At 37.9% G+C, this 26089-nt stretch overlaps 1 protein-coding gene across 6 annotated transcripts in view; it reads left to right on the top strand.

Annotated features, from left to right (window-relative positions):
* SLC35B3 (solute carrier family 35 member B3) overlaps positions 1–17000 on the top strand; it is a 30964-nt gene extending 13964 nt beyond the window's left edge. For 5 of the 6 annotated variants that reach the window (XM_049883336.1, XM_049883311.1, XM_049883330.1 and 2 more), the window contains 7 exons: positions 613–767; positions 2039–2146; positions 3316–3413; positions 10053–10145; positions 10590–10701; positions 14059–14128; positions 15204–17000. In XM_049883336.1, coding sequence (XP_049739293.1) covers positions 613–767; positions 2039–2146; positions 3316–3413; positions 10053–10145; positions 10590–10701; positions 14059–14128; positions 15204–15354 — 787 coding nt within the window. In that variant the 3' untranslated portion in view covers positions 15355–17000. The remainder of the gene's footprint in view (positions 1–612; positions 768–2038; positions 2147–3315; positions 3414–10052; positions 10146–10589; positions 10702–14058; positions 14129–15203) is intronic. The other variant, XM_049883345.1, reaches the window with a different exon arrangement.
* Positions 17001–26089: the final 9089 nt, after the last annotated feature.

Genomic DNA, 26089 nt, shown 5'->3' with positions numbered 1-26089 from the left:
ACCATTCATTACATAGAACACAGAGTTAGGGATAGCTCGTGAGGTGCTGTGGCGGTGCAAATCTCACCAGGGCTTTTACGCCACATTTACTTTTCCTAGAGAAATTCTGCTGAGTTTGTTCCAGCAGAATGGACAGATTTTTCCTAATGCTAGATGGAAACATTAGGAAACAGAACAACAATTTCCAAGTTAAAAATTAGTCAAGCCTCCTTTTACAGTTACAGAGGCCAGTATTTATAAAATTCAACTTTTTTTTTCTTAAATAGTCAAGGTCACTTTTGTTTGCAGCTAGAACTGCCAATAAAAAATCTTTTTATCAACATTTGTGCCTTCAGGAAGAATCTAAGTAACTCTCTCTAATGCATCTTTTTTACACAGTTGAGAGTTCTCATTTATGATAGCTTAAAAAAAGGTAAATTCTCTTTACCGACATTCCTTAATACATGTAAATAGTATTATAACTTCAACAATAATGATATTTTTACTGGTATTTCTAGAAACATTAACCAGGAATTAGAAAAGTAACTAGATATTTGCACCTTGTGAATACATGGTCTTAAAATAGTACGGATTGGGTCTCAAAATGAAGATCTTAAAAATTGTCTTTTCCAGAATACCGGGAAAAACCTACATGACAATAGCTTTTCTAACAGTGGGTACCATGGGGTTGTCAAACACTTCCTTGGGCTACCTGAATTACCCCACCCAGGTCATCTTCAAGTGCTGCAAACTGATTCCTGTTATGCTAGGAGGAGTTTTTATTCAAGGTATTGTAATGATGCATTTTCCTGTGTTTGAAACTCAGAGGGTCTGTTTAGGGCATCTGGCATTAGGAAAAACCGTCAACTTTTCATTAATAATTTTGATGAGTCTTCGAGATATTGTAAAAATTCTTAGTGATGTAAAAATCTTGTTTAAACACGGATACTTCTGTGATACGTATTAGTGTCCGAAATCAGTAATTAAACCCATGAGTAATAAAAATAATATTTTGTTTTATTAGTTTATTCTTTTAATATTGGAATCTACCACATTTCCAAAAAACAATACATTCACAGTTCAAAGGTCCCCCTCAGAAGTACCTGGAAAGCTCCTTTTCCAATTCTTCCTTTACCCTTTAGGGCTCCCCTCTCCACCTCCTTTATAAAAATGTACAGTTCTTGTATGACAGTAAAGGTTAACCTCAGCAAAACTGCTGTTTTACCAATGTTGCTGGCCTGTTGACTTCTAAGAGCTCAGCTAAGTCGCAAGCTGTAATGGAAACATGAATAAAAGAAAACAACGATAGCAACAAGCTTTGGGACACCTCTTTGTTGTTGTTCATATTAATGGTCATGGGGAATATTTGTATGTTGGTAATTGTTTTTGTGTTATTGAAGTTCTTATATGGCCTGACTTCCTCTCACGTATTAAATGCCTTCTCAAATTAAGCCTTTTAAAATGAAAAGTATGTATGTCAGCTGCTTCATATATAATTTCAAGATAACTGTTCACACAGGAAAAAATGTTGAGCTCAGTACTTATAAAAATCACTTTTGAACATCTTAGCTGACTCGGCATACATCCTTACAACAAATTATACTACATGATACTGTTTTTTAAATGTGGGTATACCAAAATACAGATAATTGACCTATCTAGATGTTACCTGTTATTTGCAAAGTTTTACAGACTGAATCATTACTCTGGTTACTTTGTAAACTTACAAAAACCAAGAAAACTTATTGTGTTATATTTTACAGAAAGTAGAACAGTTAATTTCCATGAAATTTTTAAGTATTTGTGGTTGCTTATTATTCTTGCTGTCAGTTTTCTACAAAAGAGTATTTACCCACTGAAAATAATGGATAATCTAGTATATCGTATCTAGTACGTAAGGACGTGTGACTGACTCGTAGCTTTGACATAAGTGTTCTTCCTGTATTTTTGACATTGGGTATAAAAAGTAGGCCCCCACTCTACCTAGCTAAACACATAGATTTAAAACGGTTGAGTGAGTATTTGCATAATGGAGTTGACCGACCTGTGTTTTCTGCAGGAAAGCGATACAACGTTGCAGATGTGTCCGCCGCAGTATGTATGAGCCTTGGACTGATATGGTTTACTCTGGCTGACAGCACAATTGCGCCGAATTTCAACCTGACAGGTAAGGAATTTATTTCTCTTCCTCAGTTTTATAGGCATCTTGGTTTAGAGTAAGAATTTTTTTAATTTCACAAAGAATTTAAACGATGTTATGTGATTCTCATATCCAACGTAAACCTTTCAGGGCTTTCCATATAAAAGTAGTAAAAATATCACAATTCTGGAAATAGAATAATTGCTTTTAGTTCCCTTGCATTTTGACTTGACAGGGGGCTATTTGCCAAGTCAGAATCTTCGATTATCAAGTACATACATGATAAATTACTTTCTTATGACTTACATTGGAAACGTGCACATGAATTATAGGGGGATCAGGGTAGTGATTGTTTTTATTCTCATGTTTAAAAAAAACTTTGAAATGTGTACATTTACATGTCATTGTTTTAGCTAAAAAAGAATATTATGCTGTGCTTTAAGATTGAACTGTAATATAAATATGTCAATAGCCTGAAAGTACTAAGGCTTCCAACAGAAATAATTTTCTCCATAGAAAACGCCATAGAATTTTATACATTAGACTTTTCAAAAGCAGATTCGATACCGCAGTATATTTAGAAATAAGTAACCTGTTGCCATCGAGTTGAGTTTTTTCTTATATATGCAGTATTGTTGTTCTAAATTATTGACAGTTACAGTTTTACTCAAAAGATTATTTTAGTGTCATTTAGCCTATCTAATTTTTTTTCCTAGCCTGACAGAAATAGTATTTAAAATACCTCACTATAATGTCTACGATAACTTAAGTGCTCACCATTTCTGAGTTCCATGGTGATAATACTGTCACCAGTGTGCCTGTTAAAACTGGTCATGGATAAGAGTACTCAGCTTTTACTGAGGAAATGTGATTTATGATCTGCTTTTGTTTTTTGTTTGTTGTTTTAAGGAACCCTTGTGGTGCATTGTGTAAGCGCTCAGCTGCTAACCGAAATGTTGGTGGTTTGAACCCACCAGCCACTCCATGGGAGAAAGATGTGGCAGTCTGCTTCTGTAAAGATTTACAGCTTTGGAAACCCTATGGGGCAGTTCTGCTCTGTCCTACAGGGTCACTAAGAGTCGAAATCGACTCGACGGCTGTGGGTTTGTTTTTTAGGTATATTTTTGATAAAACTTGATTATAGTTCATATGTTTAAATAAGAAGCATTATTTTTTTTCTTTATATCTTCTCGAAGGCGTGATCCTTATTTCCCTGGCACTATGTGCAGATGCTGTCATTGGAAACGTCCAAGAGAAAGCTATGAAACTGCATAATGCTTCTAATTCAGAAATGGTAACTACGTTAGTGTTTTTTCTTCACATCCAACGGACTCAAAAACAGTGATGGACTTAATTTTATAAAATAGTTATGGTATTGAAAACTTGCATTTCATTTTTAAAGAAGTTTATCATCACCGTTGTAATAAAAGCAATACGTTCAAACATTACAGGAATGTACGAAGTAGATATACCTTTACTAAGAGGTTAGAGGAGCCCTGGTGGCGCAGTGGTTAAGTGTTCCCCTGCTAACCAAAAGGTTGGCAGTTCAAATCCACCAGCTGCTCTTCAGAAACTCTATGGGGCAGCTCTGCTCTGTCCTGTAGTGTCACTATGAGTTGGAATCAACTCGATGACAACAGGTTTGGCTTTTTTGAAGAGGTTATATTTGATAAATTCTGTTCTTATTGTTTTATAGAATTTTTTTTTTTATATATAAAAAAGTCTTTTGTTACATCTTATTTTTCCCTTCTTTGTATTTGGTATTATTTTGCACTTAGAATTTTTTATTTTTTATATAGTCCAGTTTATCTATCTTTTATTTCAAGGGCTTCTGACTTTGTATCATTCTTTTTTTTAATTGTATTTTAGGTGAAAGTTTACAGAGCAATTAGTTTCTCATTAAACAATACACAAATTGTTTCGTGACATTGGTTGCCAGCCCCACGATGTGTCAACACTCTGCCCTTCTCCATCCCAGGTTTCCTGTTTCCATTCGTACAATTTTCCTGTCCCTTCCTGCCTTCTTGTCTTTGTTTTTGGACTGTCCTATCCTTTAGTCTTGTATACATGATTGAACTGTGAAGCACATTCCTCACCTGCGTTATTGTCGGCCCTATAGACGTGTCTCATCTTTGGCTGAGAGGTCAGCCTCAGGGGTGACTTCATTACTGAGTTCAAAAGGTGTCTGAGGGTCGTATTCTCAGGGTTTCTCCAGTCTCTATCAGACCAGTAAGTCTGGTCTTTTTCAGTCAGTTACAATTTCGTTCTATATTTGTCTCCAGCTCTGTCCAGGACCCTCTATTGTGATCCCTTTCAGAGCATTCGGTGGTGGTAGCTGGGCACCATCTGGTTGCGCTGGAGCCAGTGTGGTGGAGGCTTTGGTGATGAGTCCTTTGGACTCATCTTTCCCTTGTGTCTTTGGTTTTCTTCATTCTCCTTTGCTCCAGGAAAGATTTGTATCATACATTTTTTTTTTTTTTTAATTTTTATTCTGCTTTAAGTGAAAGATTACAAATCGTCCGTCTCTCACACAAAAACTTATATACATCTTGCTACATACTCCCAGTTACTTTCTCCCTAATGAGACAGCCCGCTCTCTCCCTCCACTCTCTCTTTTTTGTGTCCATTTCAGCAGCTTCTAACCCCCTCTACCCTCTCATCTCCCCTCCACGCAGGAGATGACAACATAATTTCAAGTGTCCACCTGATCCAAGAAGCTCACTCCTCACCAGCATCCCTCTCCAACCCATTGTCCAGTCCAATCCATGTCTGAAGAGTTGGCTTTGGGAATGGTTCCTGTCCTGGGCCAACAGAAGGTCTGGGGGCCATGACCACCGGGGTCCTTCTAGTCTCAGTAGGACCATCAAGCCTGGCCTTTTTATGAGAATTTGGGGTCTGCACCCCACTGCTCTCCTGCTCCCTCAGGGGTTCTCTGTTGTGTTCTCTGTCACAGCAGTCATCGATTATAGGCAAGCACCATCTAGTTGTTCTGGTCTCAGGCTGATGTAGTCTCTGGTTCCTGTGGCCCTTTCTGTCTCTTGGGCTCGTAATTACCTTGTGTCCTTGGTGTTCTTCATTCTCCTTTGATCCAGATGGGTTGAGACCAATTGATGCTTCTTAGATGGCTGCTTGCCAGCTTTTAACACCCCAGACAGCACTCTTCAAAGTGGGATGCAGAATGTTTTCTTAATAGATTTTATTATGCCAATTGACTTAGATGTCCCCTGAAACCATGGTCTCCAAACCCCTGCCCCTGCTACACTGGCCTTCGAAGCATTCAGTTTATTCTGGAAACTTCTTTGCTTTTGGTTTAGTCCAGTTGTGCTGACCTCCCCTGTGTTGTGTGTTGTCTTTCCCTTCACCTGAAGTAGTTCTTACCTACTAATTAGTGAAAACCCTTCTCCCACCTTTCCTCCCTGCCCCGTCTCATAACTATAAAAGAATGTTTTCTTCTCAGTTTAAACTATTTCTCAAGTTCTTATAATAGTGGTCTTATACAATATTTGTCCTTTTGCAACTAAGTTCACTCAGCATAAATAATGCCTTCCAGGTTCCTCCATGTTATGAAATGTTTCACAGATTCCTCACTGTTGCTTTATCGATGCGTAGTATTCCACTGTGTGAATATACCATAATTTATTTATCCATTCATCCATTGATGGACACCTTGGTTGCTTCCATCTTTTTGTTGTTGTAAACAGTGCTGCAGTAAACATGGGTGTGCATATATCTGTTCATGTAAAGGCTCTTATTTCTCTAGGATATATTCCAAGGAGTGGGATTGCTGGATCGTATGGTAGTTCTATTTCTAGCTTTTTAAGGAAGTGCCAAATGGATTTCCAAAATGATTGTACCATTTGACATTCCCACCAGCAGTGTAGAAGTGTTCCAATCTCTCCACAGCCTCTCCAACATTTATTATTTTGTGTTTTTTGGATTATTGCCAGCCTTGTTGGAGTGAGATGAAATCTCATTGTAGTTTTGATTTGCATTTCTCTAATGGCTAATGATCGTGAACATTTCCTCATGTGTCTGTTAACTACCTGAATATCTTCTTTGGTGAAATGTCTATTCATATCTTTTGCCCATTTTTTAATTGGGTTATTTGTCTTTTTGTAGTTGAGTTTTTGCAGCATTATGTAGATTTTAGAGATGAGGCGCTGATCAGAAATATCATAGCTAAAAACTTTTCCCCAGTCTGTAGATAGTGTTTTTACTCTTTTGGTGAAGCCTTTGGATGAGCATAGGTGTTTGATTTTTAGGAGCTCCCAGTTATCTAGTTTTTCTTCTGCCTTGTTCGTAATGTTTTGTGTACTGTTCATGTCATGTATTAGGGCTCCTAGCATTGTTCCTATTTTTTTTTCCATGATCTTCTTCGTTTCAGATTTTATATTTAGGTCTTTGATCCATTTTGAGTTAGTTTTTATGCATAGAGTGAGGTATGGGTCTTGTTTCATTTTTGTGCAGATGGATATCCAGTTATGCCAGCACCATTTGTTAAAAAGACTGTCTTTTCCCCATTTAACTGTTTCAGGGCCTTTGTCAAATACCAACTGCTCATATGTGGATGGATTTATGTCTGGATTCTCAGTTCTGTTCCATTGGTCTATGTATCTGTTGTTGTACCAGTACCAGGCTGTTTTTGACTACCGTGGCGGTATAATAGTTTCTAAAATCAGATAGAGTGAGGCCTCCTACTTTGCTCTTCTTTTTCAGTAATGCCTTATTTATCCGGGGGCTCTTTCCCTTCCATATGAACTTGGTGATTTGTTTCTCCATCTCATTAAAGAATGTCGTTGGGATTTGGATCGGAATTTCATTAAATATATAGATCACTTTTGGTAGAATAGACATTTTTATAACGTTAAGTCTTCCTATCCATGAGCAAGGTATGTTTTTCTACTTAATGTAAGTCTCTTGGTTTCTTACTGAAGTGTACTGTAGTTTTCTTTGTATAAGTCTTTTACATCTCTGGTAATGTTTATTCCTATGTATTTTATCTTCTTGGGGGCTACTGTAAATGGCACTGATTTGGTGATTTCCTCTTTGATGTTCTTTTTGTTGGTGTAGAGGCATCCAACTGATTTGTGTATGTTGTCTTCTAGCTCTGTGGTTTCCTTTTTAATTAAATCTTTAATCCAAGCCAAAGTTTTGTTTGATATGAAGTGAGGTCAGGATTTGTATAGTTTTTTTTCCAGATGGCAATCCATTTATTGAATAATCCATTTTTCCAGCTTACATTAAATGCCTCCTTTATCGTATCCTAATGCAGGGGTCAGGATTGCTTTATTTTGACTCTATTTCTATACCATGACCATGTAACGACAGCAGCTTCATCATCTGTTTACCATCTGTTAGGACTGGCCCATGTTGTTCCTTTTCTTTTTCACAGTATTGCTACCAGTAGTTAGTCTAGGGATTCTTACCCCAGATAAACTGGAAACCCTGTTGATTATGATTGGTATGGCATTGAATTATAAATTAGTTTAGGGAGAATGGCATTTATATACTTGATTGTTTCAGTCCAAGAAAAAGACATGGTTTTCCTTCTATTCAAGTGTTTTCTTTCTTAATGTCCCTTATAGTTTAGAACAGCCCTGGTGGCACAGTGGTTAAGAGCTCAGCTGCTAACCAAAAGATCAGCAGTTCCAATCCACTAGCCGCTCCTTGGAAACCCTGTGGGGGAGTTCTGCTCTGTTCATTCGGGTTTCTGTGAGTCAGTCAGCTCAATGGCAGTGGGTTTGGTTTGGTATACTTTAGAATTTTCTCATGTAAATCTGGCACATTTCTTACTAAATTTAATGTTAGGTGCTTCATTTTTTTTTTGGCTGTTGTTACTGTAAATGATGTCTTTTTTCCCAGTATATCTTCTGACTGGTCAGTATTGGTATGTAAGTATGTTGGTAGGTAGGAAAGTTTTTGTTTATTTGTTTTTTTAACTTTAATTTTGTAACCAACTCCCTTGCTGGATAGATGGAACATACCACGTTAAGGATAGATAGGACTGTTCAATCCTGTTACTTTCTCAGCACAGAGTGGGGCGTCTTTAAATAGTCCCTAATGACATAGGGATTTTAATCTTGGCCAAGAGCTTTCTGGCTCTTTATCAGTACTGGTGGCACAGTGGCTAAGAGCTCAGCTGCTAACCAAAAGTTCGGCAGTTCGAATTCACCAGCCGCTCCTTGGAAACCCCATAGGACAGTTCTGCTCTGTCCTGTAGGGTCACTGTGAGTTGACAGCAAGGGGTTTGGATTTTTTTTGGGTTTCTAGGTAAAGTGAAGATGGCTTTAGGGAAGAATTAAGGAAGTAGGTAGTTAAAATAGTAATACAATGAGGTGGTTAAGGCCATAGGCCCTGGAATAAGATAACCTCAGTTCATATCCTAGCTTTACCAGCTCTCCTATTAAGGAGAAATTACTTAATATCTCTCAGTTTTAGTTTCTTCATCTGAAAATCAGAGAGTGATAAGAGTTCCTATCTCATTTGTTGCTTGTGAGAAATAAATGGAGTAATTCCTGTAGACATGACATGTAACAGGTATTTAAGTTGGATGATATGATGATGATACTGTTTATGATGAGTGTAATAAACTGGGATAGAGAGATTGGTAAGAAAGTAGGGATGTTAAGCAATAAATAGATATGCTATATACTGCTTATCTTCCTTATGTTTCACTGTCTTGTGAGCTTCATGCTTATTTTTATGTTTAATAAATAGTTTCAAAGGTTTTTTTTATTTTGTCTTCTATATATAATATTTAGAATTGTAACAGTAAAATGTGGTTTGAATTTAATAATTAAACCAGAAAGAAATGAGTAATTATGTAAGCATATATGAAGGGTCACATGAAGGGTCAGTACCACTTTTATTTTGTGTGTAAAATAAGGTGTAGACTTATAAATAGTTAGGATCAACCATTATTTCAGAAAATTAGGCCCTCCTGAAACATCAATATCACTTTAAAAATATTCTTTGTCAGCCTAATTGGACTGGATTAAAAGTAAAGAGGTTTCCGAGATAAAATGAAAGCTTCAAAGGTCAGCGAAGCAGGGGCTGGGGTCTGGGGAACTTGGTTTGAGGGGACTTCTAAGTCAATGGGCAAAACAATTCTATTATGAAAACACTCTGCATCCCACTTTGAATTGTGGCACCTGGGGTCCTAAATGCCAACAAGCAGCCATCTAAAATACATTAATTGGTCTCAACCCACCGGGAGCAAAGGCAAAGGAAGAACACCAAGGTCACACGACAACTAAGAACCCAAGAGACAGAAAGGGCCACTTGAACCAGAGACCTACATTATCCTGAGACCAGAAGAACTAATTGGTGCCCGGCCACAATCGATGTCTGCCCTGTCAGGGAACACAACAGACAACTCCTGAGGGAGCAGGAGACCAATGGGATGCAGACCCCAAATTCTCATTAAAAGGCCACACCTAATGGTATGATTGCGACTAGAGGAATCCCAGAGATAATGCTCCCCAGAACTTCTGATGGCACAGGACAGGAACCATCCCCGAAGACAAATCATCAGGCATGAAAAGGACTGGTCAGTGGGGGGGAGAGAGATACTGATGAAGAGTGAGCTAATTAAATCAGGTGGACATGGGAGAGTGTGTTGGCAACTCTTGACTGGAGGGGGGATGGGAAGATAGAGAGAGAGGGAAAATGGTAAAATTGGCACGAAACGAGAGACTGTAAGGGCTGACTCAATAGGGGGAGAGCAAGTGGGAGAAGGGAGTAAGATGTATGTAAACCTACATGTGACAGACTGATTGGAATGGTAAATGTTCACTTGAAGCTTAATAAAAATTTAAAAAAAAAAAAAAAATATTCTTTAACAGGCTTAATTAAATAAATTAAGCCATAGCTTGAAAACCCTTCATTTTCCACCTTTGTTGTGATAGCACTTTTTCCACTTTATCCACTCTAGGTTCTGTATTCGTATTCCATAGGGTTTGTGTATATTTTACTGGGATTGACATGCACTAGTGGATTACGCCCGGCAGTGACGTTTTGTTCAAAGGTAAACACGAATCACACTTCCTTTAAATAAACATCTTCTATTAAGTAGTTTTCTCTGTTTCTAATTATTAAGTAGTTTTTTCTGTTCTAATTCTTGCTGTTCAAAAGGCTGTTTTTGATGTAATTTGATAACTCCTTTAACATAATGTATGTAGATCAGAAGTTATTTGAGAAATGAAATTATTTATATTTAAATTCATCTTACCTTCACTGTACCCTACAAGTTAGTTTACAAACTATTCATAATGTAAAAGTTGGGGATTTTTAATTTCATCATTATTTTTCCATTAAATCAGAACTAAATAAGAATCTTTGCTTGACTGCATTGTTGAATGGCTTATTATTACTCAAGAAGTTGATTAAAATCTGTAGTTTGATTTCATTTGTAATACCTCAGGGTTTGTTCTGCATGTTTGGAACTAACGGGATTTTTTATTTGTTGCAGAATCCGGTTCGGACCTACGGTTACGCTTTCCTTTTCTCCCTCACTGGGTATTTTGGAATCTCCTTTGTTCTAGCTTTGATTAAAATTTTTGGTGCACTTCTTGCTGTAACAGGTAGGAGTGATTTACTTGCTTAAGTTATGAAATAAACATTTAAAATTTTCTCTGAAGTTCTTTTCTAAAATATAATGGCAACTCTACTCTTCATTAAGAATTGTCATATCCCACCAATTTATTTTTCTTCCTGTAGTATTTCTTTAAAAGTCTAAGGAAAATGATGTTTGATCTTTATTTCTTATTTTAAAGGTTAATGTTAAAATCACAAGTATACATCTATCTAAATAATAACTTTTGAATACATTGAAAGAATTTGATATTAAAAAGTATGGTGGATGAATACCTTCAGAGAAAAATATAACCTTAGTATAATTTTAATGTATAAATTAAAATTCCCATTTTGTTGCATTTAAAATATGAAGCATATTTTAAACTAAGCTTTTTGGACCTTTCATTTGTGCACTTCTAGAACAATCACCAAATTATCTTCTGTTTCCACTAACAATTCTTACGGTCTTACTCTGTGCAGGTACCTTTGCAAGGCATTAAAAAAAAAAAAAAAAAAGCCATTGCCCTTGAGTAGATTCCAACTCATAGTGACCCTATAGGACAGAGTAGAACTGCCCCATAGGGTTTCCGAGGAGCACCTGGTAGATTCGAACTGCTGACCTTTTGGTTAGCAGCCTCAGCTCTTAACCACTGTGCCACCAGGGCTCCAAGGCATTTTAGGGTAATGAAAATGTTTTATGCTTTGCCTTAGAGGAGAGTACAGTCTAGTGAGGGAAGCAGAAGGCACGGTGTGCTAGCTTATGCTGTTTGTGGATCGAGTGGTACAGATGACGAACGTGACAGGGGCATCCCAGTGGGCAACATGTCAGAATGCTGCAGTGGGATGTCAAGAGAGAACAGGATCCAGCCCAGCTCTGCCGTCTGAGGGCCTGTGACTTGGAGAGTCAGTCTCCTCTGGGGCCTCAGTTCTCTCTCTTGTGAGGTGATTGGGTTAGACTGGAGCATCTCTATCAGGGATCTAGAGAATTTACATACGTAATACATACACAGATTAATCATTTACCTGATCAGAATTTTCATGATTTTAGGGGACTACCAACAGACTAAATAAATAAAATTAATACCTTTCTCCTTGTGAAAGTATATTCGCTTCCTAATTTTTTTCCTTCATTTGTTCACACATGACTTACCTTTTTAAAGTTTGCATCCGTAATGGTAAATAAAGGGAATTTAGTTATAGATCAGTCCATATGGTCTTTCAAGTCAGCTCATGCTATCAGGAGAGATGCAAATTCACACACTTGGCTTGGGTTCTCACTTTGCTTGTAAGCAAAACTGTTCAAAAAGGGCCTGCTGTCAGTCAACTGTTGTGTATTTATTGAGCCCTGTGATTAATATCGGAGCCCGGGTGTTCTAATGGAAACCTGGGTGGCGTAGTGGTTAAGAGCTGCATCGGTAACCAAAAGGTCAGCAGTTTGAATCCACCAGGCGCTCCTTGGAAACTCTATGGAGCAGTTCTGCCCTGTGTATAGGTTTGTTATGAGTTGGAATCGACTCGACGGCAGTGGGCTTGGTTTGGTTTTGGTTATTAACATAAAGAAGTGTGAGATACAGTCCTTGTCCTGAAGGTGCAGGCAGATTTATATCTACTTCTCTTAAAAGAAATCCAGAGGTGATAAGAAAATAATAACAATTACTAATATCTGTATAGCACTTACTCCTCTAGGGTTGCGATGAATTGGAATCGACTTGACTGCAGCAGGTTTTTTTTTTTTTTTTTTTTTTTTTAACTTTGTATCAGATGTCATTCTTCATATTTCACATTTTTTAATCTAACAGCTCTGTAAAGTGGGTGCTAGTGTCCTATTTTACAGATGGGAAAACTGAGGCACAGAGAAATTAAGTGATTTGCTCAGTAGTCAGCCAGCTAGTAAGTTGCAGAGCCAGGATTCAAACCAAGGCAGCCTGGCTGCAGAACTGTGCTCTTAATCCGTGTGCTGTATGCCTCCAGGGCTCCTGTGGTGATTGTGGTCTTCAGGAATCCAGGCTATTCCTCTTCTGCCATCTTCATTGTGTTGCCCAGAATCCACAGTGTTGGAGGTCTAGAGAGCATGTCCTCTTCCTAGGATGGAGCAAGAGAAGATGAAAGAAGCACCTTTCCCTCTAGAGATAGTTCCTAAATTCACGCCAACACTTCTGCTCACATTTCATTGGCCAAAAGCTAGTCACATACCACACCTGGCAAGTGGAGGCTGGAACAATGCCAGCTAAAAATGGGGGTCCTTATACTAAAGTAACCTACCCACCACTGCGGTCGAGTCGATTCTGACTCATAGCAACCCTATAGGACAGAGTAGAACTGCCCCATGGAGTTTCCAAGGAGCGCCTGGCGGATTCGAACTGCTGACCTCTTGGTTAGCAGCAGTAGCACTTAACCACTACGCCACCAGGGTTTCTGTTATAGTAAAGTAAGAGGAAAAATAGATACTGGTAATCAGACTCTGGCAGGTGTCCAAAACAATTTCTTCATTCGTTATTCATGCTTTGACTATTGCTGGTTGCCCTCCAGTCAGTTCCCCAGTGTCGGAGTAGAACTGTGCTCCATAGGGTTTTCAGGGCTCTGACCTGTCAGGAGGAGGTGGTCAGGCCTGTCTTCCAAGACACATCTGGGTGGGTTTAAGGGCTGACCTTTCGTACCTCCCAGGGACTCTGTGCGTTGAGTACTAAGTGTCAGGAACTGTAGAGTGGAGCGATATAAGGATCAATAAGACAAGGAGCTAAGTACATCACAGTTCAGCAGGAAGACTGCAAATTATAAAGTGAGGTCAGTAAAAAGGGCTATGATGGAGATCCAAGCAGAGTTCTTTCCTCTGCCTGGGATTCAGGAGGAGGTTTCAGGCCTTAAGGAGGACTTGAAGGTGATACTTGAAAGACAGGTCAGAGCTAATACAGATGCTTAGAAGGATTATAAAAATTGCTCAGTCTTACCCAGACATAGCCACAATTAAGATATTAATATATCTTAGATTACTTATTTTTAGGAATAACCCCTGCTTCACCTAATCCTTTCTTCCTCAGGAAAGCCCTCCCTTTCCTGTCTCCCTCATGCTAAGTAGGTCTTTCTGAGGGATGACATGCCTTCGTAGTACCATGGCTCCCATCAAAGAGCTTCTTACAGTTGTGTTTTAACACTTGACTATTATTATTTCATGTCTCTTCCCCTGCTGGACTGTACACACCATAGTGGCAGGAGTAGTGGCTTTTTCTTTGCTTTCCATTGTTTCCTTGGCACCTCATGTAGATCCTGCTGCATAGTAGGCTCTGCAAATATTTTTTTAGCATATGGGTCCCAAAATATTATTACAATTGTAGGCACATTCTAAACCAGACTTCTTTTTCCTACAGTGACAACAGGAAGAAAAGCAATGACCATTGTACTTTCATTTATGTTCTTTACTAAACCGTTCACATTTCAGTAAGTACTTTTTAATTCAGTAAGTTACATTTTTGGATACTGTGTTTTACACCTCCTCTTAAACAGCCTTACTTCAACTTTGGTGCTTTTCCAGTTTTGCAGTAAATGTATTAACTTTTTTATAAATTAATTTTTTTTTCCTATTATACTTAGTAAAGAATCTTTTACATCTTGACCCATATCTGTTGATGTGCCTGCTGCTATTTCGGGAATGTGTGATTTACATTTTTGAGTTTATCATTTTGTATACTTAAATTGCCTAACCAGAGTCCAATGCAGATGTGACTATATTTCTACTCTGAATGAACTTGAATGATGTGTACACAGCTGAGATTAAGGAATTTCTTCTTGTCCTCATACAAATATATAAATATATATGAAAATGAATAATTTTAGTAATTATTAGTTTAGGATTTGAGATAGAGAAGGTATTTAATATGTTGCGCCTTAATGATTTATTTGTTTATTGGCTTTTTGTCACACAGTTTACTGTTATCTTTTCTGGCTAGTATTTGCTTAAAACTTAAGTACGAATTTAAAGATAATCACAGCATAAGTTTGCATCAGTGTATTATAGATTATTGTTTTCTGTAAATTAATTTTTCTTTCTGTGAGTACTATGTATACATTACAGTAATCCACAAGAACCCCCTTGTTTTTCAGGGGTGGGTCTCGTTTTAGCCCTTTATATTCTGTACAACTGGGACAACTAGTTGCACCGCTGAGTTGAATTCCCAAGATGGCCACTGGCAGGTTTACATACCCGGTGCTTTAAGAATGTTCATAAAACTTTTGATAGAGCTTGGATTTTTAATACACTATTAACTACAAAGTTCAAATGAACTACCTTTGTGATATTTTTTTAAATACCTTTTTTCTATATATACACAACATAACAGGTGTGGAATCCTAGTTAATTTGATCTAAGAATACTATTTTTATTTTAGTGTTATTATTGGGGGCCTCCAATAGCAAACTTTTAGTTGATTCCAGAATTTGAACTTAAAGCCAGATTGTGATTAACAATAAATTGTTACCTTGATATTAATATTTTTCCCTTATTTCTTTCCTTTAGGTATGTATGGTCTGGTTTGTTAGTTGTCCTTGGCATATTCCTCAACGTTTACAGTAAAAATATGGACAAAATAAGACTACCATCACTACAAGGTCTGATAAACAAGTCAGTGGATGAGAGAAAGTCAAGGACGTTGGCACAAACTGTGTAGGCAGTGATTCATACTGTTCAAAATGGAATCTTGTGGGAATAACCAATTAATTAACTCTACAAAGGGATTTTTAGAAAAACCAAAGGATCTGAAGGCATGCTGTCCGTTTGTGGATGGATTACATATGATGAAGTGGTTTTGGGATGTCAGCCTTTTCTTTTGAACACTGGGACTGACCTCTGAAGCAATTAAGAGAGCCAGTGTCTAACACACCTTAAGAATAAAATGTTAATATGAAGGACTGAAATTCTTAGCAGTTCAATGAGCATTTTCTTTGGACATGGACCATGTTGCAAGATTAATTGGATGTCATTTATGACATCAAAAAAACTGATAAATAATAACAAATTGTTTTGTCTTCATTCCATTTTGGTGGTGTTACTGAATCAAGTCTCTGTTATAAGAGTGAAATGATGATTTAAAGTCTGGGGAGAATAGCATTCATTATAAATAAAAGTTATTCTGTGATTTTTTTTGAAAGAATGTATTGATACAGTTATTAAGAGGGAAGCAAAGGTTACAATAAGGCTTTATATAAACTTTAAAACCGAGATTTCCTTTTGTAACTTAAAAGTACTCTTTAGAGGAAACATGCTTAAAACGTCATGTAGGATACAGGCCAGACGGTGAAAGCAGTCGTCGGCCTGCGTCTTGTGTGTCTCACAGGAAGAAGGGGCTGCTGTTCACCAAGGAGGTGGAGTTTATAATTGAAGGGAAAGTAGTCGATGTCTTAAAATTATTATAAAACCATAATGGAATTATCATAGTTTTTATTTCTCATAAAAAGTGAAATTTAATTTGAAAGCTTAAATATGAAGTAGGATAAAGTTAAGAAACACAAGTAGGTTTAGAAAATTTGGACAATATGTTGCTTGCCCAGTTTTGAGTCTAAAACTCTAAGGATTTGGGCCCTTATTTTCATCAGTGATTTTTGGAATGCTTCTACTGTTTTTTTTTTCCTACTGTATTAAAAAAAAATCCAAGTAATCTTTATTTCTAATATATGTAATTGGGATAAAACAACTTAGTATCTATGCTATTGATGATGTCATTTATATTTTTGGGTATAATATACTTGGAATATTTAATCTCATTCTTAACATTCCATTGTATTCTAGTGGTGACTTTAGCCTGTTACGTGGCTATGTGGGTACAACAGAGACTGTAATAATGGAAGGGTATAGTAATGAATTCTAACTGGTTTTCATTTGCCCCATATGTTAAAAATGCTGTTGTTTTTTTCACCAAAATAGTAATCATTTTTATATTTTTCTATCTTAAAATGGGATGAGATCTTAACTTGGACTTCATTGTGCTGCCTTAAATTCTCAGGTAATAAGAATTTGTGTTTTAAAGATAAAACTTAAATCATTTTTCCTAAATCCTTGATAAAGTCTTATTATTTTAACTTATGAAAGTGTTCTTTTATCCCCATACTTTTCTGATTGTTTACCACTGTCTGCTTTTACCAACTTCTCACCCCACTCCACCCCCAAGGCAGTTTAGCACTGTTTAAAAATCACTATTTGCCAGTCTACCCTTTATGCCCCATATTTCACCTCACTTATTTTATCCATTGGGTAGTCTTTAGCAAATAGTTTGAAATATAAAATAATTTTGAGAATAAAAGAAAACATTTGAATGCACACTTTGTGTCAAATTTTACAATATTTTCTTTCATGAGTGTTACCTTATTTAATCCCAACAACCAAAATGAGTAACAGTAAGTGAATTGAAAAGGACTAATAATTGCAGTAGCTAATACATTAGTGCTTGTTAGTGCCAGGCATTATTTTCAGTGCTTTACATGATGAACTTTTCTCATCTTCACGCCTCTGTGAGGGCTAGTAGTAGTGTCCTTGTCTTAACAGATGAAGCTGTGGCCAGAGGAATTAAGTGGCTTTCCCAACCTTACTTAGCTAGAGTATCAGAGCTGTCTGCCAAGCAGTACGGTTCTAGAATCCATACTCTTAACCACTATATTGCCTATCTAAGTAGATATGATTGCTCATGTTCACATTTTTTACAGATAAAAGCTCAAAATCACATAACTGCTATGGGACAGCACTGGACTTCAAACCCAGATCTGTCCTATTCCAACGTATATTTTCTGTCCATTGCACCCCACTATGAACATTTAGGCACCACCGTAACTCAAAGTAACAATGATAGAGTTTCTAAGTAAAGAAATTCATGAGACATACTTAAATGAGTAAAAAAAAAGCAAGGATTATTTGATTGGAACATTGGTGGAATGTAGCTGGATGTATTTGTTTTAAGCAGTATGTAGATATAAATTATTTCGTCAGCTTTGTTCACATTGGATACCTCTCATATAGCTACTCAAAACATTTGCATCATGAAAGACTAATCTTCAAAGAATACCATTAGACCGTAAAAGATCCTGGATAATTGACATTCTGAATTTTGCCATATTATGTCCCTTTTTTTTTGCATAATATTCAGTACAACAAGATGGCATTAACAGCAGAAGAACCTGGCCAACCCTGGCGGATCACTGTTTTCAAATTAGACTGAGGTACACTGGCCTAGCCAGAATTCTCAGTAAGACTTTATGCTTGTTGACAATTGTTTTAAAGTAACCCAGGCAGTCCCTGGGTTATGAGTGAGATCCGTTCCTGTCCTTAAGTTGAATTTGTAGATAAGTCGGAATAGGTACGTTCAGTTCTTACTGAGCATCAGTTAGTCAGATGTTTGTCTTAGTTTTTAAAACCCATACTGTTGCTGTGGAGTTGCTTCGAACTCATAGCAACCCTATAGAACAGACTTGAATAGCTCCACAGGGTTTCCGAGGAGCAGCTGGTGGATTCAATCTGCTGACTTTTAGGTTATCAGACAAATGCCTAACCACTGCAACACCAGGGCCCCATCTTAGTATATAGCATGTATGTATTTGTATGCATATAAAGGAAACCCTGGTGGCATAGTAGTTAAGAGCTATGAGTGCTAACCAAAAGGTTGGCAGTTCGAATCCACCAAGTGTTCTTTGAAACCCTATGGGGCAGTCCTACTCTGTCCTATAGGGTCACTATGAGTCAGAATCGACTCCATGGGAATGGGTTTAGTTTTTTGGTTTATGCATACAAAACACTTAAGAAACACTGCCAAATCATGCAGTGTTTTCATGAGTGTCACAAAGTAGTTAATATCAACCATTGTATGTATTTAACTCCAGTTTTTAATATAATAGGTCTGATGGCAGTCCGTTCTTAAGTACAAATTGTAAGTCAGACGTTTCTAACACAGGGACTGCCTGTACTAACACTCTCTGGACTGTTAACCTAATTATCTATCCCAAGTGATTTTTACCTTAAACTCACTTTACATTCTAGATTCTTTCTTGATCAGAGCACAGAATCCTAGTAGAATATGGCCAGTATAATGGACCAATAACATATTTTTTTTTAGCATAATGGTGAAATTTATCCATTCCAGTATACTACTAGTTCTTTACGTGGTTATCAAATTAACAGGTTATGCATCACTCTAAAATTTTCGTTGTGTGCTTCCTTCCTAAGCACATGGCCAGCTTTCCCTTTGATGTGTTTGACCATATACCTTTCATATTTCCCATATTCTGGCTTTTCATGTGTTCCTGTTGATTACCTTTGTAGTCTTTGTACTTGCCCATTGAGCCAGCCTCCATAACCTTCGTAGCAAGTACTGTAGCATCACTGACTTGACTGTTCTATTTTTATTTTAACATCATGTATTCGTCCATTCTCACTGGGCCAAACATGAGCCAGGCATTATACTAGATGCTGGGAATACAAAAAATAACATACAACCCCAGTTTGGAAGAACTCCCAGTCTAGAGAAACTTTACTGTATAATCTCTGTACAATACATAAACAATGTTGGTTTTCTTCTAGTCACTGGTTATTTTATAAGCTTAGATTTTCAAAATATTTACCCATAGTGACAGGGCTTATAAAACTATATATCAGTCACCTGAGGGTCATGTTTAAAAAAAAAGCAGATTTTCATTCAGCATGGTTGGATCGGAAACCCTAGTGGCATAGCGGTTCAGTGCTACGGCTGCTAACCAAAGAGTCGGCAGTTTGAATCTGCCAGGCGCTCCTTGGAAACTCTATGGGGTCGCTAGGAGTCGGAATCAACTCGATGGTACTGGGTTTGGTTTTTATGGTTGGATCAGGGTTTGAGATTCTGCCCCAACCTTCCAGGTGATACTTCTGCTGCTGGTGGTCCATGATCTGCACTTGAGATGCTAGGTCTTAGCGTACAAGCCTTCAGATGTTTTCAGTATCAGTGCATTTTAAATTATTTAAGTAATTTTCACCTGGTTTCTTTCTACTTGCTTTTCAAGCTTCCCATTCTGTCTTGCATGACCCTATTTAACTTCTCTCAAAGTCTCTTTGTTCAAGCTGAATAGAAATCACGGTTTGAAGAGTTGCTGGCATAAATGAAGAGAGTTCTTTAATCATTATAGGTGTTTGAAAGATTTAATATTCATTACTTCCTCCATAAATGTTACCTTTTTTTAAAAATCTTCACGAAAGTGAGAGAAACACATAATTCCCTACCAGTCATGGTCTGTTGTTTTAATTTCACGGCGCGTAGTTAGGATACTTTTTATGCTGTTTTGTAGTGACACTGAAAACAATGTTGACTTCAGTGATTTGTGGCTGCTTCAGAATGAACTGTGTATTACAGGGACCTAGGGAGGTAAAGCAACACTTAAAGGATTCTTCTGAGATTTTAATGATAAAATGTGTTGTTTTTATTAAATATCTTAATCCTACGATATGCCCCCAAATTTCTAAAACATAATGAGATAATTTTAATCAGCTTAACACAATAAGATTTAAATACATTTAAAAAATATATGGATGATTATTCACAATAAGTAATAAATAGAATTTTGGAGTCTGATTGTTGGAGATCTCATTGCAGGACTCCCATTTTTTTCTTCTAAAGCCAGTTACAGTGTTAGGAGGAAAAAGCAGATCAATTCACATGTTGCTGTGTTTCACTCCTGACTCAACATCATGTGAGCATTTAGGAATTGATTTTTCACACGTTCTGAAAAAATTCATGTATATCTTAATTTTAGTTGTGTAGGTTTTTTCTTTGTATACCCTATTTTACACAAAAAATGCACACCTTCTACGTTTGCCAGCTGCTCTCCCCATTGAGGTATTTTTATAAGCACACTATTCTAATTTTTTTTCACAGCAACATGTAAAAAAAAAAATTAGCACAGCAGTGTTTATCAAAATACCTTGTGAGGGGGAGGGCATTCTTAGCAAACAAATGTAGAAGGCCCACGTTATTTGAGTAAAAATACAGTATATCACCAGAGAAGATTTATCAAGGGAGGTAATCCTTTTTTCTCTAAGTTTCTAGCTACATTTCAATAATGTTGGGCTGCATCATCTGTGCTAAGCAACACAAAATCTTAAAATCTCAGAACTGTTGTGATATGGTCACATTAAATCAAAAAGAAGATGATTCACATGTCCTTAAGAAGGTTTGATGTAGTGGGTAGGGTGTGGTGGGGTAATCTACTGTAAAATGCCTACAAACGTATCTGTAGCCAGTTTGAGTTATGCTGGTGTTGATCTTTAAACAGCTAGGCAGCGTTGCTGGACTCAGGAGAAGCGTAGAGCCAGAGGAGTGCTGCAGCATTGCTGACACAGTGCGGTCGATGCTTGAGTAGGTGTCTGGTTATACGAGCAGCAAGAATGGTAAGATACAAAGGCTAAAAGTCATACACTGAATAAAGGTATTTATGGGTCTAAATGTCCCAGCAACTTGGTAAAACTAATATATATATATATCTTTAATTAATTGTTTGCTAATTTCTTAGCATAGATGAGTGAGCACCTCCAGTGCTGCATCTGCTTGTTGAAACATCTCAATTGATATTCCATCAATTCCTGGAGCCTTGTTTTCCACCAATGCCTTCAGAGCACCTTGGACTTCTTCCTTCAGTACCATCGGTTCCTGATCATAGGCCACCTCTTGAAATGGCTGAATATCCACTAATTCTTTTTGGTATAATGACTCTGTGTATTCCTTCCATCTTCTTTTGATGCTTCCTGCGTCGTTTAATATTTTCCCCATGGAATCCTTCACTGTTGCAACTGGAGGCTTGAATTTTTTTCTTCAGTTCTATCAGCTTGAGAAACGCCAAGTGTGTTCTTCCCTTTTGGTTTTCCATCTCCAGCTCTTTGCACATGTCACTATAATACTTTGTCTTCTCGAGAGGCCCTTTGAAATCTTCAGTTCTTTTACTTCATCAATTCTTCCTTTAGCTTTAGCTGCTCGACGCTCAAGAGCAAGTTTCAGAGTCTCCTCTGATACCCATCTTGTTCTTTTCTTTCTTTCTTCTCTTCAGTGACCTCTTGCTTTCTTCATGGATGATGTCCTTGATGCCATTCCACAACTCATCTGGTCTTTGGTTACTAGTTTTCAATGCGTCAAATCTGTTCTTCACATGGCCTCTAAATTCAGGTGGGATATACTCAAGGTCATATTTTAGCTCTTGTGGACTTGCTCTGATTTTCTTCAGTTTCAGCTTGAACTTGCATATGAGTAATTGATGGCCTTTTCCACATTCGGCCCCTGGCCTTGTTCTAACTGATGATTTTGAGCTTTTCCATCGTCTCTTTCCACAGATGTAGTCAATTTGATTTCTGTGTGTTCCATCTGGTGAGGCTCGTGTATAGTCGCCGTTTATGTTGGTGAAAGACGGTATTCACAATGAAGAAGTCCGTTGGTCTTGCAAAATTCTATCATTTGACCTCCGGCATTGTTTCTATCACCAAGGCCATATTTTCCAACTACTGATCCTTCTTCTTTGTTTCCAACTTTGGCATTCCAATCACCAGTAATTATCAATGCATCTTGATTGCATGTTCGATCAATTTCAGACTGCAGCAGCTGATAAAAATCTTCTATTTCTTCATCTTTGGCACTAGTGTTTGGTGCGTAAATTTGAATAATAGTCGTATTAACTCGTCTTCCTTGTAGACATATGGATATTATCCTATCACTGACAGCGTTGTACTTCAGGATAGATCTTGAAACATTCTTTTTGACGATGAAGGCAACACCATTCCTCTTCAAGATGTCATTCCCAGCATAGTAGACTATATGATTGTCTGATTCAAAATGGCCCATACCAGTCCATTTCAGCTCACTAATGCCTAGGATATCAATGTTTATGTGTTCCATTTCATTTTTTATGATTTCCAATTTTCCTACATTCATACTTTATACATTTCAGGTTCCAATTATTAATGGATGTTTGCAGCTGTTTCTTCTCATTTTGAGTCATGCCACATCAGCGAATGAAGGTCCAAAGGCTTTACTCCATCCACATCATTAAGGTCGACTCTACTTTGAGGAGGCAGCTCTTCCCCAGTCATCTTTTGAGTGCCTTCCAACCTGGGGGGCTCATCTTCCAGCACTACATCAGAAATGTTCTTCTGCTAGTCATAAGGTTTTCACTGGCTAATGCTTTTCAGAAGTAGACTGCCAGGTCCTTCTTCCTAGTCTGTCTTAGTCTGGAAGCGCAGCTGAAACCTGTCCTCCGTGGGTGACCTTGTTGGTATCTGAATACCGGTGGCATAGCTTCCAGCATCACAGCAACATGCAAGCCCCCACAATACGACAAACTGACAGAAATAGTGCTGGAGGTGCTCACTCATCTATGCCAAGAAATATGGAAGACCGATTCCTGGCTAACTGGAAGAGATCCATATTTATGCCTATTCCCAAGAAAGGTGATCCAACAGAATGTGGAAATTATCAAACAATATCATTAATATCACACACAAGCAAAACTTTGCTGAAGATCATTCAAAAATGGCTACAGTAGTATATTGACAGGGAACTGCCAATATTCAGGCTGGATTCAAAAGAGGACGTGTAACCAGAGATATCATTGCTGATGGATCCTGGCTAAAAGCAGAGAATACCAGAAGGATGTTTACCTGTGTTTTATTGACTACGCAAAGGCATTCGACTGTGTGGATCATAACAAATTATGGATAACATTGCAAAGAATGGAAATTCCAGAACACTTAATCGTGCCCATGAGGAACCTTTACATAGATCAAGAGGCAGTTGTTTGGACAGAACAAGGGGGTACTGATCGGTTTAAAGTCAGGAAAGGTGTGCGTCAGGGTTGTATTCTTTCACCGTACCTATTTAATCTGTATGCTGAGCAACTAATACAAAAAGCTGGACTATATGAGGAAGAACGGGGCATCAGGATTGGAGGAAGACTCATTAACAACCTGCGTTATGCAAATGACACAACCTTGCTTGCTGAAAGTGAAGAGGACTTGAACCGCTTACTAATGAAGATCAAAGACCACAGCCTTCAGTATGGATTGCATCTCAACATAAAGAAAACAAAAATCCTCACAACTGGGCCAATGAGCAACATCAGGATAAATGGAGAAAAGATTGAAGTTGTCAAGGATTTCATTTCACTTGGGTCCACAATCAACAGCTATGTATGGAAGCAGCAGTCAAGAAATCAAAAGACGCATTGCATTGGGTAAATCTGCTGCAAAGGACCTCTTTAAAGTGTTGAAGAGCAAAGATGTCACCTTGAAGACTAAGGTGTGCATGACCCAAGCCATGGTATTTTCAGTCGCATCATATGCATGTGAAAGCTGGACAATGAATAAGGAAGACCGAAGAAGAGTTGACGCCTTTGAATTGTGGTGTTGGTGAAGAATATTGAATATACCATGGACTGCCAAAAGAATGAACAAATCTGTCCCAGGAAAAGTACAACCAGAATGCTCGTTAGAAGCAAGGATGGCAAGACCGCGTCTTACATACTTTGGACATGTTGTCAGGAGGGATCAGTCCCTGGAGAAGGTCATCATGCTTGGCAGAGTACAGGGTCAGCAGAAAAGAGGAAGACCCTGAACAAGGTGGATTGACACAGTGGCTGCAACAATAAGCCCAAGCATAAGGATGGCTCAGGACCGGGCAGTGCATAGGGTCGCTATGAGTTGGAAATGACTCGACGGCACCTAACAACAACAACAACAATTTCTTAGCAGCTTGCCATTCTCATAAAACTCAGGCATGGGTATTGATTTTTTAAATTGTGAGCACTTGTCATTTATGTTCCTAAGAATTTCTTATAGTTGGATTATTCTTTTTATTTCCTCACCTTCTGGGACTTCTACAGTGTTGGAAACTCTACCTTTACCTTACATATCCCTGAGCAATTCTTTTATTCTCTTCTCCTTCTGTTCTTCTCTATCTCTTTACTATTTCTTATTGCTTCTGGGAGTTTCTCAATCTCATTTTTCAGTTCGTTAATTCATTCTTCTTCTATTCATCTCTTTATCCCATTCATTGTGTGTGTGTGTTCTTAATTTCAGTTATTATTAATTCATACCTGATACTTCCACTTGGAATTTTTTTAAATGATTTTCTGGTGTTGCTTTATGTTACCGATATTTTCCCTTACTTTGTTATATTTATCATGATTATTTTAAATTCCTAGGCTCTCTGTTCTAATCATTCTGTTTCCCATAGTAGATGTTTTTCAGTTAGTTGTCTTTCTTTTACAGAAATTATACTTCTTAGGTCTCTGGTTATTTTGGCCTTTGAACTCTTGGTCCTTCGATAATATATTGGGGAAGGGCCACACCCTAGTCTGCGGCTGTCTAGATGAGTGTAAGGAAAGGGAACGGAGAGTCCCAACCTGAGGACTGCCCACCACTCAGGTTTGCATCACTCTCGCCAGCTCCTTTGACAGGGGCTTTATCTCCCAACTCTTAGCAGGAAAGATGTCTTCTTACTCTACATCTTCTAGCCCTGGAGATTGGGGGCCGGAGTGCAGCAGTAACTGATCAGGTACCTAAGAACACTGGGTTCTCCCTCACCTGTCTTTGTCCACATCTCACTCCAGCAGAGCTTTTGCACTACCTTGACTTAACTTACCAGATCAGATGACCTGGACTCCTTCTGCCAAGTTCTGTGGTTGAAAGAGGCAGGCATGGATTTCCTAGAATGACAGGGACAGACAAAGCACAGTCCTTAGCAGTTTCCCTCCAACCTTTCTCCTCACTGCCATCTGCACACGCTCCTTCCGCTCCTCCTCGTCTCTGGCCCCAAGGTTGGACAGACTTTGATCTTCTCAGGGCTTCTCACTTTTTGGTACTGTTCCGTTTTTTCCTAGAACCCACATGCCCATCTCTCCCACTCTCCCTCACTTTTATAGTTTCTTCAGGGTTGTTTTTGGAAGAAGCCAGCAAGCATCCTATGATAGTTCACCACCTTGAGAGGAACCAAGACTAATTAAAAGGGAAATTCTCCCCACTCTGTCTTACTGGCTTATGTTAATAATCCACAGGTTTGCCATTCCAATACCTACAAATGATAGCTTCCTCGCTGCTACTTTGATTCTATTTTAGAGATATTGGCCCATTTACCAATTTAAATTGATGAAATTCAGATTTAAGCCATAAGATTTGTGATCTTTAACAATTTGCAGACATTTCAGATATTTTGGGAGGAAAATTAGGTAATGGAATAGAAAGTAGAATTCAGTCATTACAATAAACAGGAACTTTAATTTCATATTACAGTGATTTACATAGCATAGATTTTAAGTTAGTACATATGCATAATTTTTTCAGATTGGAAAACTTCACTTCAAAGCTTTGATTGTTTCGGATAATACCAATTCATATACCTTGTAAGATTCCCCAAT

This window comes from Elephas maximus, chromosome 1 (genome assembly GCF_024166365.1).
Source record: "Elephas maximus indicus isolate mEleMax1 chromosome 1, mEleMax1 primary haplotype, whole genome shotgun sequence".
Lineage (NCBI taxonomy): Eukaryota > Metazoa > Chordata > Mammalia > Proboscidea > Elephantidae > Elephas > Elephas maximus.
Note: the sequence above shows the minus strand (reverse complement) of the source record. Positions and strands in the feature narration are given on the sequence as shown.